This window comes from Hakea prostrata, chromosome 11 (assembly GCF_041222555.1).
Source record: "Hakea prostrata isolate BN-2017 chromosome 11, UWA_Hpros_2, whole genome shotgun sequence".
NCBI classification, from domain to species: domain Eukaryota; kingdom Viridiplantae; phylum Streptophyta; class Magnoliopsida; order Proteales; family Proteaceae; genus Hakea; species Hakea prostrata.
In genome coordinates this window covers 14,168,379-14,187,109 of record NC_142610.1, presented here as the reverse complement: position 1 = coordinate 14,187,109, position 18,731 = coordinate 14,168,379, and the positions used below count along the sequence as shown (strand labels likewise).

At 36.1% G+C, this 18,731-nt stretch overlaps 2 protein-coding genes across 2 annotated transcripts; both read right to left on the bottom strand.

Moving 5' to 3' along the window:
* Positions 1-202: 202 nt before the first annotated feature.
* Positions 203-1,242, bottom strand: LOC149000263 (RING-H2 finger protein ATL30-like). Its single transcript, XM_089139147.1, has one exon. The coding sequence runs from the start codon at positions 1,169-1,171 to the stop codon at positions 203-205; it is 969 nt and encodes a 322-aa protein (XP_088995273.1). The 5' UTR covers positions 1,172-1,242.
* A 9,494-nt stretch (positions 1,243-10,736) lies between these two features.
* On the bottom strand, positions 10,737-17,422 carry LOC149000262 (zinc finger CCCH domain-containing protein 56-like). The gene is made up of 2 exons (XM_089140384.1): positions 16,005-17,422; positions 10,737-13,267 (listed from the first exon to the last, which is right to left on the bottom strand). Exons 1-2 carry the CDS (start codon positions 16,759-16,761, stop codon positions 12,975-12,977), a joined length of 1,050 nt encoding a protein of 349 aa, XP_088996510.1. The 5' UTR covers positions 16,762-17,422; the 3' UTR covers positions 10,737-12,974.
* Positions 17,423-18,731: the final 1,309 nt, after the last annotated feature.

Here is an 18,731-nt window from a genome sequence, read left to right as displayed (position 1 = left end):
GTTAGGAAATATGATTTAGCTTCCTAGTTTCCTGCAGGTTGTTACATTGGTTTCTCTCATAATCCTTAATTCCATACAAGCATAACCCCTCAGAGACCTGGAAAATTGAGGACAACATTGATTGACCTCTGAAGGAGGAGGGATCTTAGACTTATCTCTGCAGAATAACTAAAACTGGTGCTCCCATCAAGAGAAGTAGAATCTACACTCTAGTTGCATTGTTGCATGACATCTGAGCCAGGTTGGGTTTGGGGAATCTGCAGAAGGGAGTATGACTGTGAAATTCTCCATACGTGGTGGAAGTTCCAGTCTTATTGCGATGATGACAATGAACCGGCAATTCTGGCGGATGCCAATTATAGTCATCTGGTTCATCAACATGTATGATGGAGTGACCTGTACTATGACATCTTGAAAATCTCTCAACCCCCAACTCAGTCCTCCCATGTTGTCCACTTCCATCCAAACTTGCAGTTGCACCATCATCCTGATGGCTATTTCCTCCCTCCCCCACAACCAGCACCACCTCATTTTCACGCCCTTCTTCATCTTCCCCTGAGGTGGGAACACTGTTTTGTCTGGTTGCTATCTCAGTGATCATCTGTTGCTGGTGGTGGTCCTGATTCTGATCTGGTTGTGATGGTTGTGGTTCTGATGTTTCTGTGTCTTCATTATCATCTTCCATTGGAGGAAGGAGGCTTCTCCGGCAAATGGGGCATGTTGTATGGTTTTCAAACCACTGGTCTATGCATTCTATATGGAAGACATGATCACAAATAACCAATAGCCGAAGCTCATCACTATCTTCAAACTCCGATAAACACACAGCACATTCAACAACTAACTTATTGTCCTTCTGGGTGTCCTTCACAGAGGAATAAACAAGCTTAGGGAACGTATCAATGATTGAAGGGTCAAGGCCATTATTAACAGCAGGGCTGGGATTTGGTTCTACAGTGGCATTCCCAGAATGGGCAAGCCTTAAATTTGACAAATGCACTAGGTATCCCATAAAGAAGCGACAGAGATAGACAGAGAAGAAGCTTGCAAAGAAGAAAGCAAGGAGGACAATTGTGATGGTTGCTGTTAATGATGGTGGAGCGTCATGTGGATGTGAATGATGAGTTGTATCATATGGTTGTGCTCTCACATCAAAATCGGCCGTCGACATTGCCTGAAATCATCAGTTTTAATGGCAATAGGCCGGTTGGCCGGATTTTATTGGACTCCTTGGCCTCTGAGTTTGCATGGAATATTGCAGAGAAAGAGGGAGAAAATGAAGAAGAAGAAGGAGGAGGAGGAGGAGGAGCTATGTATGAGGAGAAATGAATTAGTAAAAGAGCCTACAGCTTGCATGGAATTGGTTGGTCTTCCTTTTCTTGATTTTCGTCTTAAACTTTTCTTCTCTCTATTAGAATTTAGGGGATTTATATGCTAGTCTGGCGTTTGGTGGTGGTTTCATCTTTGCGGTGGTGACCAAAGTCCTTGAACGAGTCGCTTGTGAGAAGAAAACCAAAAGAAATTTAAAAATGGAAAAAGAAATACTGCTTGGTCATGTGTGGTCTGAGTGGTGTAAAATGATCACTAGCACCTCAAAATTTTCCACCTTTTATGAAAGCATGGTGATCACTTCTGCACGGACAAATAACCACTTGTGTTCCCATGAAATTTTCTTTTTTTTGAGGTTCATTTCTCTCAATTTATGTACCACCTCGAATACATTTTTTATATAACTTTGTCCCTGACCTTAAAAAAAAAATCAAATTTTCTTTATAATTTTTATTAAAAAAATCCACACAAGTATCTATACAGTTGTGAGGTTTGAATTTTCACAATGATGGGTGGAGCTCAACTGACAATATTGTCAAAATTAGATCATTCTAACCATATGATCTGTCATTTTCTTTTTTATGGAAGTTGAGGTTTATCCTGGCCAGTCTGCTCCCACCTCGATTACATCCTCAAGAGAAACGTCTTGACGATAGTCAAACCCACAACCTCTCTACTATGACTTGTTATTTATTTTTTAGTGAAAAATTTAATTTTTTTTACTCATCAAGTACAGTAGTTTAGTTTATGAACTGACATTATGTTATTAATAAGTTTTATTTTTTTTGCAATTGCTAAAAATGAAGGTGTCATCTTCTCAATTCTTTTCATGGTAAATGGTTTCATTTTTGTTTTTGAGGGGTAAGAAAAATCTTAGTATGTAAAACACCTTGCGACCATAATAGATATTTCTTTTTAAGAATAATGTGAATGTTTTGTTAAAGTTTAGGGTTTAAGCATAATGGTTGTTTAAAACATTACATCCTTAATTTCTAGTTTGGAATACTCAGACCGTTACTTCCAGCTAATATTATTGAACAACACTAAGTTCTATGATTAATTGGACTCTCTATAAGGACTATTATACCATTGGATCATAACCAATCCGATGGCCTATATTAGAACATAAGTTGGGTATAATTCAAATACCTTAACCTATTTAATCGTGTAGTAGATTGTTTATGTTACCCAAACAATTGATCTAGTGTAAATTTTAGTGATGATTGAGAGTTCAGTCCTTTTTTGAGATAATAATGATATGGGGAAAAAGTCATTAGTCTACCAATAAAAAAAAAATATATATATAGTAATAAGTGTGGCCTTGTTCATCGACCACACCTTTTTCTAAAAATATGTTTTCATTGGAAAAACGTTTTTCTAATTCAATTTCATTATGAATTCGTTTAAGGGTTTTGGGCTCCTTTTCTTAAAGACAGTGGCTTTTGGACTAACCCAGTTTGCAAATGTTGATTTAAGGATTTCGAAGACTACAAAATGCAATGAGAAAAGTTTTAGCTAATTTTTGGCGAAGTAGGTGTGAAAAATAAGATTTACTGGGACCTCGGGGGAAGACTACATAGAGAAAAACACAAAGGTGGGTTAGGACTTTGAGATTCAATCAAAATACACTCCTCACAAAAATAGCACATAGTCTTGGAAAAGACAAAGCTTTACTAAAACCATCTATTTTCCCAACACAATATTTCTTGAAGCATCGACAGAGCAATAACCTTGATGGGCATGGAGTAGCATTGTCCAAGGTAGAAGAATTCTAGAAATCAACTTGATATGGCATGTACGTAAAGAAGATCATATTAGGATAACATTACTAGAATATATCTCGCAACACCCAAACTTTTGGGTTGTAATCCACTATACATATGAATAAGAAAGAACATGAAAATAAGTCTTGCTAATTATATAGCTGATCACCTAGCTCAAATGATTTAGTAATTTTTTGAAGCAGGAGAGTTTTTCTATATAGGGGATGAGGGTATTATATATGTTGTTCTCAAGGATCGAACCTATAACATTTTCACTAAAAAGTATGAGTCTATACCACTCTACCAACCCTGCATTAGTCAATGTCCACTACTTGGCTTGTAAACATTAATGTTTCGCAAACCTTGGCTGAAACGCTTAAATAAATGTATTTCTTATAAAAAAGATGTTCATTTTCCTATGACACATGTAAAGAATATATATAATAAAAAATAAAAATAATGTTGTCTAGTCATGTAACTCCTATGTTTAGTTATAATACAATGCAAAATTGTTGCATTATTTATTATTATTATTATTTTTTGTGTAAATTGTCGCACTATTTATTACAGAAATATTTAATGCCTATGTGCATTCTCTCTTCTTTTTTTTTTTTTTGGTAAACAACATTCTTATTCATAGCGAGCAGGGAGTGGGGCGGAACATAACTCCACCAACCATTCAACGAAAATCGGCCATTCTTTTGGGCCCGAAACCGAAAGGGCATTCCTAGCTAATAAATCTACAATAACATTCGAACTCCCCCCTATTATAAATATAAGTGCTACATGACTAGATAACGATCTCTTGCTGATAATGCAATCATTAACACTAATGTGTCAGATATTCATTAGAAAGTACCTAATCATATTACATTTTTATTATATAAATTTGTTTAGGAAAATTTTTTTGTCACAAATATGATGAAATTCATTGTCAATATATATAAAATAACCCATTTTATTGAAGGCTTCCAAGCAGTACACAATTTACCTATGCATACTCTAACAATTTTTGTTGGGAGATTGTTTCGATGCCTTGATCTTGGAGCTACAATTATGGTCCACCGACTATTGTTCTAAGGTTCGCCCTAAAATTTATTGTCAATATTATTTACAAAAATTTAAGATAAAATGATCACTAGCACCTCAAAAATTTTCCACACTTTTATGAAAGCATGGTGATCACTTTTGCACGAACAAATAACCATTTATGTTCCCATGAAATTTTCTTTTTTTTGAGATTCATTTGCCTCAGTTTATGCACACCTTGAATACAATTTTTATATTATTAAAAAATTTAATTTTTCTTTATAATTTTCTTTAAAAAAGAATCCACACAAATATCTAATACGGTTGTGAGGCTTGGATTTTCATAGTGATGGGTGGAGCCCAACCGACAATATTGTTAGAATTAGATCATTATTCATTCTAACATATGATTTGTAATTTTTTTTTTTTTTTTGGAGCTGAGGTTCATCCTGGCTAGTTTGCTCGCACTTCGACTACATTCTCAAGCGAGACACTTTTCTCTCTTTGACGATAGTAGAACCCACAACCTCTTCACTATGACTTGTCATTTATTTTTTAGTAGAAAAAAGAATTGTCTTACTCATCAAGCATAGTAGTTTAGTTTATGAATCAATATTATGTTATTAATAGTTTCTTTTTTGCAATTGCCAAAAATGGAGGAGTCATCCTCTCAATTCTTTTCATGGTAAATGGTTTCATTTTTATTTTTGAGGGGTAAGAAAAAGCTCGTACGTAAAACACATTACGACCATAATAGATATTTCTTTCTGTAAATAATGTGAATGCTTTATTAGAGTTTAAAGTTTAAGCATAATGATTGCTCTTTTTTTTAAACATTATATCCTTAATATCTAGGTTGGAATAGCTAGACCGTTACTTTCAGCTAGTATTATAGAACAACACTAAGTTCTATGATTAATTGGAGTCTCTACAACGACCATTATATTATTGGATCATAATTAATCCGATGGCCTATATTAAAACATAAGTTGGGTATAATTCAAAATACATCAATCTATTTGATCGTATAGTAGATTGTTTATGTTACTCAAACAATTGACCTAGCATAAATTTAGTGAAGATTGAGAGTTCATTCCTTTTCTTAAATAATAATGATATGGAAAAAAAGTCAATAGTCTACTAATAAAAAAATTATAGTAATAAATGTGGCCTCCTTCATCGATGACACCTTTTTTTAAAAGATTTTTTCATTGGAAAACTTTTTCTAACTTAATTCCATTATGAATTTATTTGAGGTTGTGTTTGTTTGTAAAGGTGGGGTGGGGAAAAAAGGGTGGAAAAAAAAAACATGTGGACCCCATGTGTAGTGGGGTGAGGGAGAAAGAAAGGATAGAAAAGGGTTTTGTGGAAAAGTGATAGTGGTGGGTCCCACTTTTTACTTTTTCCAACTTTCCCACAAAGTCCCACCAAATATGTGGGGTTTTAAAATGGCTTGGGGTGGGAAAGTTTGGATGCTACATCAGCAAACAAGTTTCCTTAAAACTTGTCTCTCACTTTCCCACCCCAAGCAACCAAACAATCTATCACTTTGGGATTTAAGGGAAAAGTAAGAAATCTACACTCTTTTCAAGAATTTTCCCACCCCACCTTTATTCCGGCAAACAAACGCAGCCTAAGGGTTTGAGGCTCCTTTTCTTAAAGACAGTGGGCCTTTGGACTAAAATGATCATATCTTCTAAATGTAATCAGATAAGATTAAATCAAATCTTCAAATCCTTGTCAGATTTTAATTCTAAACATGTGAGAGTTTTAGATGGGTAAGCATTAGTTTCTTTTTCATACATGGGTGATACGTCTTTCTTCAATTGGCGAAACATGTTTGGCTAACCGTTAAACAATGTTTTGCTAAACATGTTTCGTAAACAGGGAAATTCCAAGAGAGAGAACTGGTAATGAATGGAGACGGTGATTGAAAAGACCAGCGGTCGACTAAAGACTCGTGGGACAGATGATCTAGTAAATTGCAGATAAGACTATATGACTATCTCCACTACTTTTTTTTGAAGCATGAGAGCTTTTATATATAGGGGATGAGGGTATTACATGTGCCATCCGTAAGGGTTGAACCTATAACCTCTTCACTAAAAAGTATGAGTCTATATCACTCTACTAATTCTGCATTGGTCAATCTCCACTACTTGGCTTGTAAACATTTTTGTTTAGCATATCTTAGTTGAAATGTTTGAATAAATGTATTTCTTACAAAAAAGATGTTCATTTTCCTATAACACATGTAAAGAATATATAATAAAATATAAAAAGAATGTTGTCTAATCATATGACTTCTATGTTTCGTTATAATACAATGCAAAGTTGTCGCACTATTCTTTTCTTAGTGTGAATTGTCACACTATTTATTATAGAAATATTTAACACCTATGTGCATTCTCATAGACCCCCTATTATCAATATAAGTGCTACATGACTAGACAACGATTTCTTGCTGATAATGCAATCATTTACACTAATGTGTCAACTATTCATTAGAAAGTATCTAATCATAGTACATTTTTTTATAAAAATTTATTTAAGGAAAACTTTTGTCACCAATATGATGAAATTCGTTGTCAATATATATAAAAAAAAACCAATACACTGAAGGCTTCCACACAAGTAGAACACAATTTTTCTATACATACTCTAACAATTTTTGTTGGGAGACTGTTTCGATGCCTTGACCTTGGAGTTACAATTTTGGTTCACTGAGTGTTGTTCTAAGATCCGCCTTAAAGTTTATTGTCAATATTATTTACTAAAATTTAAGATAAATATTATTGATAATAAAAGACCACATATACTTTTTAACAATTTGTTTCCTAATTCATGTAAGCTTGTTGTACATAGATCATGAGATTTTTTTCTTATATGCATCCACTGACTTATTGTAAAAATGATAATATAATTAAGAGCTTTTTGCAAGACGCCCATTTAAGTGGGCCTATAATTCTTGATTGCCGACTTAAGTGGGCAAAATTGCATAGCGTTTATAATTTTTGTGAAATTATAAGTTACCCACTTTTAACGATGAAAGCTTTGACTATTAAATTTGTTGGTCAAATAACTCATATATCCTTCTAGGTGTAAAAAGATCAAATTACCCTTAGTTAAGTTTTCCTCCATTTTACTGTATGTTTGCGAAGCTTCTTTGAAACACATGCACCACCGCATCCTCCTCCTCCTCCGACTCTAGCGAACACCCACTCTCCCTCACTATTACTACCTACACAAACCTTAATCCCAACATAATTTCCTCTTCAACTTAACCTCTACAATTCAGTGCGCAATCTAAACCTCCGCCTGCAACTTCTTCAAATACCAACAACGGCCTTCAAACATTGTCCGTCACCATTACAGCCCACGCGAACCCTAATCCTAATCCCTTTTTTTCTTCAAGTCTAATCTCTGCAACTTAATGAGCAACCTAACCCTTTACTTGCTACTTTGTCAAACGCTAACGGGGGCTTCAATCAAGTCTCACTTTGATAAACAATATGTATATCCCTACTTAACATTTATATTAACCCAAATGATAATTTTATTTACAATAGCAAACATGTCCATGGTATTATTTCTTGAGTGATAATATTATATTAAGGAAAAAATTTTCATACATAATGTATCATTAGGATTTATGAATGTGAGAGGACATAAGTCTTGAGACTTAAATATAGATTGGGGGATGTTAGGGACTAGATAATCAATATATTGTATAAAGTAAGTTGTGTGTTGTTGAGCTGTTTTCTTATAACTTGTATGGGCTTAAACAAACACCTCAGGCGGTTTCAGAGGTTGAGTGGTTATTTGATTGGACTTGGTTTTGTGGGCTCCAAAACAAGCTCTTCCTTATTTATCAAGCATAGTCCAACTACATCTTTATATGTCTTGATTTATGTAGATGATATCTTAATAACTGTGCCATCAACTTCTACTATTACTTCCCTTATTACAACACTTTCTTCTGAGTTTTCACTTAAAGATTTGGGTCCTGCTCGATTCTTTATTGGAAGTGAATAATTCTCATGCATTCCGGCATCCTCTTATCACAACAAAAATACATACAGGGGTTGTTAGATTGTGTTGGGTTAATGGAAACTAAGCCCATTTCTACACCCATGATCCTATTGGTTCATCTTTCAAAGGAGGCTGGTTCCCCTATATCTAATCTATCTCTAAATAGGAGCCTTGTTGGTGCCCTTCAATATGTGACACTCACTCTCTCGGACTTGTCATATTCTGTCAACAAACTTTGCCAATTTTTAGCAGCCCCTACAGATGACCATTGGATTGCTCTAAAATGACTTCTTCGTTATCCTAAATGAATGATCTTATATGGACTTCATCTTACATCATCTCCTACTTGTACTATTGAGGCATTTAGTGATGCAGATTGGGCAGGGTGCCCGGATGATCGAAAGTCTCAAAGTGGATATCTTATCTTTATGGGTGATAATTTGATATATTGGCAATCTCGTAAGTAAACGACTGTTTCCCGGTCCAGTACTGAGAGTGAATATCAAGCTTTGGCTTAGGCTACAACTGAGGCTATCTGGCTACAATCACTCTACCTCTTGAATTGGATATTCTTTAGACTTCTCCACCTATGTTGTGATGTGACAATTTTAGGGCAACATGTCTCTCTGTTAATCCTCTTTTTCATGCACGTACGAAGTATATTGAAATCGATTTCCATTTTGTACGTGACAAAGTGGCCAACAACGATTTTACTATTCATTTTCTCTACACTTTAGATCAACCTACTGATATATTAACTAAGAGTCTCCCTGTGTCTTGCTTCCACTTGCTTCGGTCCAAACTCAAGCTCCTCGAATGACCCTTGACTTTGAGGGAGAGTGTTAGGGACTAGATAGTCAATATATTGTATAAAGTAGGTTGTATGCTGTTGAGCTGTTTTCCTATAAATAAAAGGCATGTGGTCTCACACTGAGATCAATGGTTTTTCTCTCATTTGCACGTGATTCACATAGGGGACCAACCCAATGTGATTAAGAGAATTGATTATACACACTTACACATCATGCACAAATTTTTTTGGGTCTTACATTAATTTGAAAATTGTGTGAAATTTAATTTTTTGACATTTTCAATAAGCTTTTAAGCTATTGAATATGTGATTGAAAAAACCTTATATATGGTACTATATATAGTTGAAGTGGATTATTTAAATTTATGCGACTAATCCAAAACATATTCCAATTAATGACAACTTATAAAAAATCGAAGTGTTTTTCAGACTAACTTTTTAACAAAATGTTTAATCCAACAATAATCTTTTTATTCATTTTGGATTGAGTTGCGCATCTTGCCTTAGAAAGAAAAATTACATATGTATGTCACATTTTCCATTATCGTTTTCAAAAAACAAACTTTGTATTAAATATATTCGTCAAAGTATGTTTTAATATCTTTTGTGATACTAAAATCCTCTTATAAAGTTGATATTCTTATTAAGTCATGAAAGGTATAATAAACATGTCTTATTTATGCATTCCGATTAAATTAAAAGACAGGGGACTAAAGTGATAAAAGTTTGTTAATTCCTATCTATCAAATCAATTCAATGAGAAACTAAAATTGTAAACATTATATGATCACAAAGAAAATTATCAAGATTATTATGGTACATTGAAATACATCGAAGAGGGAGGGGTGTGATGGGAGAGAAACGGAGGTGGACTGTCTAAACTCCATAGCATTAATGGTTATTAAAATTATTAAAAGACTCTAAAGAATTATATTGATTTATTCTATATGCTTTTTTTTTTTTTTTTTTGGATCTTAGGTTCATCCGGGCCAGCTTGCGCGCACCTTGATTATATCCTCAGGGGAGCTTGTTATATTAATGCCGCCGAATGGGTGCGAACCCAAGACCTCCCCTAGGGAAGTTGGCCTTGACCAACCCTAAGCCTGCTTTGGGCCGAATAGGGATTGAGCTCAAGATTTTGGCCCTGAGGGCGGTTTATGGCCAAAATATTGTGGCCCTGACTGGGGCCAAAATAGGGAGGGCTTGGGATTACTCTTTGGCTCGTCGGACTTGTCCTGACCCATCCCTAATTTTTTGCCCTGACCTTGGCCCTAATCCTGACCTTAATTTTGTCACTGATGTTTGATCTCAATGAATTAGGAACAATAACAAGGATAGGGTCAATCAAGACCAAGGACATGGCCAATCAAGGCGGGAATGAGCTTGGCTTGGCCCTGTAGGGCTTAGGATCAAAGACAATAATCATTTGCCCTAAATTAGGGTCAGGTCAGGAATGGACATAGATTAGAATATATAAGGCTGAACTTAAGATTGTAAAAGCCCGACCCAACTCAGCCCTATTGCAGCCCTACCTATTAGTCCCCTTAATTTATTCTCTCTTTATATCAAAATTATTAAATGACAATCATTTTTAATTTATTGTTGATAAATAATAGCAATACTTCTTTCGCAAGTTGAACAACAAACCCTTTCATTTTTCTTTTCTTTTTTTTTTTTAATTGAAATTTGTCCGGACTAGCTTACACACCTTGGCCCCTCCTCAATCAGTAGCTGTTGCATATAATTTAAATATAATGTTGAGCTTTATCCCTAAACCCAAAACGATTTAAACTTTGACCTTTTATGTGAATGCATTGATCATTTGTCAACTGAGCCACCCCTTGGAGTTAACTAATTTTTGCATTTACAATCAAGAATTTTTTATAGCAACCAACTTTGATGGTGTAGAAGAGGATATCCAGGTTATAATTCAATGTCTAATTTTTTAAAAAAATTTAGGGGGGCCAAAATTCAAGGTCTACTTTAAGGAGTACTTCATGATGCCATGAGCTTGGGAATTTGGAACTGCATCATAATAATGCCATTTCTGAACCCTATCCCAATTCGGGAAAAAAAAAGGCATTAGATGAGAGATAATAAATTTAATTTCTAGGATTAAAAGAGATCAGAACATTTTTACCATGCACAATCATTGATAATATTTAGAACTCACGAAAATTTTTTCAAAAAACCATTACATATACAAAATTTGGATGGAGATAGTGGCAGCGGTGGTAGTAGTGGTTGACATCCTGCTATCGAAACAGAGCAACTTCAGCCCTTACATGTCAAAGTTCTTGATTTTCTTAGGCTGCAGCAAAGGAAGGACAGAGCCAACTTACTAAAAATGCAGAGGGAAAAAGAAAATCTCATCTGAGTTGGGGAAGTGCCACTGCAATATCTATTCTCATCTGAATTATCAAATGTCACTTATGAAGCCTGATACATGTGGATATAGAGGATCTGAAGGCAAATCCAAAAGATAATCACTACATCTTGAGAATGGTTACAGAAGTTGACTTGTGGCTTACCTAGAAGACAGCCCAAATAGCTAGAATGATCAGCCATGGTCAGCCATTCATATATCAGAAGAAACCACCTGTCAATGGAACTTTTCATTTCATGGATGAACTGTTCATATTTAGGAACAATGAATATTTTGTATGTGCTAATTGTAATGGTTCACACACTTCCTATAACCACAACATTAGACAGTAATGGAAATGAAAGAGGCGGAAAGAAAAAATTAAATTTCTTTCATGGCACAGTTCAAGTGATGACAGGTTAATGTTATTCCTGCAATGCAGCAGAACAGTGTTGCCGAATACACACAGGATTGCCTCCATGGCGAAGTTATTGTGAAGAAATGTTATTCCTGCAATACAGCAGCACAGCATTGCACAATACAAGCATCATAGCCCCCATGGCATAGTACAAGTGAAGACATGATTTTCTATGCTATAGAGCAGTAACAGTTTTGCATAATACAAGCATCCTTGCATTACCAAAACAAAGTTTAGGATGGGTTTGTTTAATTTACCATCAAATAACATCCGATTGTTTGTATAGAAGATGTGGCATGCAGCTTCTCATAAGCTATGATTTCTGAGGAATGCCAAAGAGATGGGTTGCAAGTTGAGAAGACATGCTTGTCCAAATACAGCAATTAATCTGTCTGAAAGAGGGATGGATGTTAAGTAGCTAACCTGTAGCAACCCAAAGCATGTTTGGATGAGACAACACGGTTAACACTCAAGGCATCTTTTAAAAAAATAAAAGGGCCTTCTGCATCTTGCTCATCCTGTACAATCATATGAGTAAAAGGAGTCTACACTTAAACCAAGAAGAAAGAAACAGAAAATAAACCTGGTAGAGCAGTGGGTGAGTCAAAGGAAAGAAGTCGGGATTTTATTTACAGTGAAAATAATTTATAATTTCCTGCCACTACACAAGAATGTACTACCAAGAATACTCTGTTTCTACAAGTGCTGCATTTGTGTGTGGTTTTGCTTTTGTTCCTCAAAACTGAACAATAAAAATAATGGTTCAAATGTATAAATGCACATTTCAATTTGAGCCAAAGGTACTAGAAATCGCAACTTGATGAAATTGCATATATACGATAAAAGATAAGAAAGAGATCTAAAACCTAGCATTACTCCTGAAATTCACTAGTAGTACAGTGATGAAGATGGTATAGAAAACCAGAACATCGCATTTCAAATGGGATCCATAAAGACACAAGGTTATACGGTGATTGCAACTCCAACCTTTCTACAGAAAGTAGAAGTCCAAAAGTGACTCAACAATTGGAGGTAAGACAAGAACTCAAAAGATAATGCATAGACAACAACAGTGTATCCGCAAACCAGAACTTGAGCTGCGCAGCTCATCAAATCCCAATAGGTCGGAGCGTCAGATGATTTAAATTATATCCTCCTGAGTGTAACTTTTCAGTCCACATCACTGAGTGCACTGTGAAATTTCTAACTCTTTGAGTACAAATCCAATTATCGAGCTGGTTCCCACTCATAATCATCAATCCAGTCACCATATATCCTGCTGATCTTGTCTGGGCCCTTCCATTTCTGAAGAGGCCTCTGCCCTTGCCTCTGGCTTAAAGCCAAAGTCCGCTGTGATGGAACTCCCATGTGATAAACATCTGTATGAGGAATTGATGTAATAGCTGCTACTGCCGTATCTGTCTGTGTTTTTGAAGATACTCTTACTTGCTTCGAGTCAGGAGGGGCTGCAGAGTCTCCACCTTCCATATCCACAAGTCCTCCGCCATACCTGTGCAACTCTGTTTCCAGAGATAATTGCCATGTTATACGCAGTAAGATTGTGGGTTAAAGTGGGAACCCTATGCCTAAATTCTGCAGAAGGAAGACATACTTGCAAGAACAAATAAAAGATAAATTGTATATTTTGTCTCACAACGAGGTGTCCATTTGTCAATAAACTTCATCAGTTACTTTTTTTTTTTTTGGTTGCCAACCCGGTTTCCAAGGCTTTGCCCATTTCATCAGTTACTTAACCTCAACTACAAAGAACTAATAAAAGATGCTCTCTCCAGTTAACTTACACGTGTTAGTACTTCTGAATTCAATAAGTCTGTCTCTTATGGTACAAGAACTTCTCAAACTATCAGAAATATCTCTATATTTTATTTATGCCGAGAGGAGATGCTCTGTGAGAATTGAAGTGTGATATCTCCATCAAGATCTCAGTCGAAACGAGATCTCAACACAATCTCACATATCAAATCCTACATCTCCATAGAATTGGTTGAGATCTCAACAGAACTCAACCAATTCAACCCTCTCATAGAAAACTGCTGGAATGCTGCAAAATCACTTCTACAGTTGGTTTTTAATAGTAATAGAGAATTCACTGGAGCAGCTGGAGATTAGTAGTATAACTTACTCCATGCAACTCTACAACAAATACAAATCAGATTTTAACTACTAGCCAAGTTAAACCATTCTCTTCTAAACCTTCTTTTTATTTTTCACATCATGTTGGTTGGATGTAAATTCTTTAGCAGGCTACAACATAGGAAACTTTCTTGTTACATGCTTCAAAGTTCAGGGCTGTTGTAGTCTGTATTTTGAATTGGAGTTTTAAGCATTGTAACAATGAATTAATGTACAAGAAAGCTAAGTGACATTGTGAGAACGGAAGTTACCATTGATGTACTGGTTAAATGCTCAGATTGCATTGCCATAGTTCACAGACACCCCATGAGAATTTATACATATCTACCCTACTCACAGCTGTTACCATTGTTAACTTAAAACTTGAATGTCCATTTTAACCACAGTACTTAATAAACTGAATTTAATAGGGACTGATTAAGACAATTGGATCTAGGGAAAACACTAGATCAAATCAGGACCCATTCAATCTAGGGTGTTCACCTCTCTGTACAAAATCCAAGCAGAGGTGATGCTCACTGCTGCACAGGGGGAGAACATGCCGAAAAAAAGAGGCCCTTGTTGGTTGTTGGCACCTTCTCTTATCAATCTTCTCCCCTAAATCACAGCACAAAGACCACTGTTTTTTTTCTTTTTCAAAACAAAAGGAATTGGCCCTTTTATTCTTCTTCCCTATGATCACAACACATCCTCTCAGCACCTCAAACAATCTCCTGTTCAGGGTAGGGGAAGGGGTGGGAGCATGGGATACAGAAATGGATGGGTTTGGAGAGGAAGAATGCAGAAATTTGCAGGGTCCTATCTGATATCTGCCACAAGGTAATCAGCTTGACATCAACTGATCCATGAGTCAGCCACCTTGGTAAATAGAATCAGAGAAGAACCACCACAGGACCACACAGTGACAGTCTCTTCCTTCATCTTCCAGCTCCATCCACTGAAAACCCTGCCTTCTTCCAATCTATCAAGGCTATCAACATATTGATGAGGTTTATGTTAAGGTTCATGAATTTTACATTTTCCCATATCTAAGTGTTATTGAAGTTGTTTTGCGTCAAATGTAAGATTTGATTGCATTCAATTACTAAATAATGTGTAGAATAGGGCATTTTAGATTTTTAGTACATCTTGGTATTAACAGCCTCACATCTGAAGTTATACACCTATTTGAAGTTAGTTTTTACAAAATGTGATGATGACATTGAGTTCAAAAGGACCAAGATAAGCTATACAACAAGTTTCGGACCCGTAAATTAAAAACCCACTGAGATGACCAAACAAGTCCCCAACCCAACTGATGCGCCAACTTGATGAGATTTCGCTAAGATCTTGGTCCAACTCAATTTTTTGGACAACCAAGTTGGTCCCCTAGACCAAGTTCTTGAACCGTTGGTGCTCTTTCTGTGAATCAGGTTGCTACACAGCAGCAACATAACAGCCACTAGTCAATAAATCTGAAAAGTTTTGCCTCTTCAATGGGCTATAGCCGATCACAAGATAGTGAAGCTTTTTAGTAGTGGCCCACCAAAAATGAGGGCAGCTGAGGTTGCAGATCAGATGTTAAGAAGTGCATATTATGTTGACAGAGCCAGGGCATTGAATTAAATATATCTTTTTCGAGTTAATGTATCATTTTCTTGTTTGTGTAGATGGGGTTGATGAGTGAATACTGCAGCATTCCTCAATGAGTATCCCCACTTATGGGAAACAATACAAAGTCTACGCCCTTGAGATGTAAATCAAAAGGGGATTCTTTTCTTAATTGATTGCTGAGATAGGTAGGATAGAGTGGAAATGATAAGTGGTTCCACGATTGCTATTCCATAATATCAGAAATTAAGCTATGATTTTCATTTTACATTGACACATTACATATTCATTTTAAGCAAGCATCTGCAGCTACATAGTCAGCAAAGTCAGATGTTCAACAAAGGAACAAAAAGTTTATGGATGAGGTTATAATGTAAGAATTCATTTGCACAAGTGAAACTGTCAGCAAAGTCAGTTGTCTCACAAAGAAAAAAAGTTTACGGATGAGATTATAATGTAAGAATCCATTTGCACAAGTGAAACTGAAAAAGCAATCAGTAGATAAGATCATACCGCCTAAGCCATGAGCAAAGTGGCACTTGCTTCCGAATGGGCAGTACCCAGTCATCTCCCACTTGTTACATATCCTGGTTTTCCAATTCGAAGGCTTCTGGTTCTGCCCATTAGCATTGTTGCCATACCCACCACCAACCGTTGGACCCAAACTAATGGCCACACTCTCCCGAGCTTTAGATTGCTCATCATGCAGGAAAGTGCAATTATCTCCATATGGGCATCCCTCTTCAGTGTAGAACTTCTTACAATGCCTCCCTTTATAAGATCTTTGAGTCTCTCCACTCCCCACAGAAATAACAGTTGGAATCTGGTGTTCTTCCCTGGGCTCTGAAGACACACCTCTTTCATCCTCTTGGGCTGCCACAATTTCCTGCCAATTGGGAGGAGGCCTACGAAGCTCTTCAATTCCATGAGCAAAATTACAGTTAGTGATGTAAGGGCATGTCCCTGCACGAAACTTGCAGCAGAGTTTAGTCTTGAAGAACATCTTCCCAATCGCTTTGGATCGGTCACGATCTCTGCTTAACCCACTTCCTTGGGAATCTCCTCTAGTTTTCTTGTTAGGTGGTTCGCTCCCAGATCGAGTTTGAGACTGTCTCCCATCATAATTCGAGTTTGAAGGAGTATCGGCAGAAGCATCTCCAGTCCACGCTCCGTAATCATCTTCAGTAGACCAAATTGCTTGATCACCTAATCCAGGAATCCAATTGTCTCCAACGCCACCAATCTGCCTAACATCTCCACCATAATCCATGACAGGGAAGCCCACCAACCTAATTTATTTAGATTCGGGAGAGAAGAAAAAAAAAGAAAATATTTTGAACAAAACCAAAGAACCCAGTCTCGAAATCCTACAAATCAAAAGTAACTCAAATGATGGAAAAATAAGGAGAAGAGAAGATTCATGAATCCTGGATTTGTTCAGGATTCATGAACAACGAATAAACACAGAATAACTCAACAAGAAACAGGTACAAAAAACATTTCTACCAAAATATCAATCTCATTTAAGGAAGACCCAAAAAACCAGCTTCAAGTGGCGGTAAGATCTGCATACTATAATCTTACACTGATTTACAACAACAAAACGAAAAATCGACAAACTCTAGAAGTAAAACGAATATATAAGAGTTATAAACCCAATAAATGGGGAAAAAGTGGATTCAAAGCGAAAGCGGTTAAGAGCCTTACAAACACGTACACATACAAACAAAGAAGAGTGTATCCAGAGATTTGGGGGTAATGACAGGTTAGATTGAGAAGGAATAAATAAAGACTCTCTGTAACAGTGAAGAGTGAGAGAGAGATCATAAATTTCCGAGAGAGATGGGGAGAAGCCTGTAATGTCCATTTGAGAAAACAACAGTAAAGGAAAGCTACCAGATTCTCTCTCCTCTCTCTAGCCAAGGAAAATCGGATGTGGATAAAATTGTAAGGGATTTTATCCTACGCAGAGTCCTTGTGCCTTGTATTGCATTATCTATTGCGTAAATTGCATTGGCAACTGAAAATGAAGGCTTAAAGCACTAACATCTCATTCTATGTTTAAAAAGCATAGAGACCTCAAAATTAGATTTTCATTGGATATATTAGTCTAATTTATTACTAAAAATCTTTTAGACATGAATTATTATAGGAATATTTTTGAAAATAAATTGTGATTTAACTGTTCAATAGTAAATTAGATAAATATATCCAATAAAAATCCAATTTTGGGATTTGTGTACTTTTTGAACATCCCTCACATAAAAGGGGTCTCTGCTTAAAGGAATTGAAGATAAGTCTTTGGGTGTACTTTGATGAAGGCTGACAAAAAGTGGGGTATCAGTATTTTAAGGTCTCCATTTTGGGGTGCCAGTGCAATTTGTTCTTAAACAAATTTTGAGATTTTCTTAGATGCAATATACAATTAAGTTTCAAATTTCAGCTTGGTCTTGTGGTAATCTTTTCTTCTAATCATACAATTGAAAATGTAGTTAGAGCATCAGTCACAAAATATTAAAAAGTCTGCAAATATTCGATCATAATTTTATAATAACCTCCATCATCAATTAATATATTCAAAGCTCAATGATTGTAAATTAGATTAGTTTTTATAATAACTACCTAATTCTAACACCCAACCAAGGTCCAAAATATCGGACAATGTCGCTGTGTCTGTGTCGGTGACTAGCGACACCACTGACATGACGACATTTCGCCGACATGTCGGCGACTTTTGGTAGGGTGTCAATGAAAATTCGCCCCTTGGTTTCGAGGGTATTTAGGGTCGTTTTAGCTTAAATTTTATTGTGTAATCTAATTTGAAGCCAATAAACACACTGAGAGCATTATTTTGGCTTAAAACATCACTTAATCTAAAGTTTCTGATTGGCACATGCCAAGCTATATGCGGACAAAACTGGAAGTTTGGAAAACTCATATAGCTAATGTAAACATGTAAAGAGAACACAAATACACAACTGGTAAAGAGAAGTATTAAAGTCTACAATTCATTATTCAATTATGTTGAGCATGATTCATGCTTCACATTTTGGTGCCAACATGGGGTCCCGCTCCCCAGTTAGGGGGCGGGGGTCCTGGGAGGCCTCCCCGGCAAGGGTGTGAGGGCAGCAATCTTGACGCCTGTAGTGGTCTTATGTCACTTTGGCAAAAATCAAATGAAAAATTGGAGAATAATCGAATGAAATACTGTTAAATATGGTGAATTTTAGCGATATATCG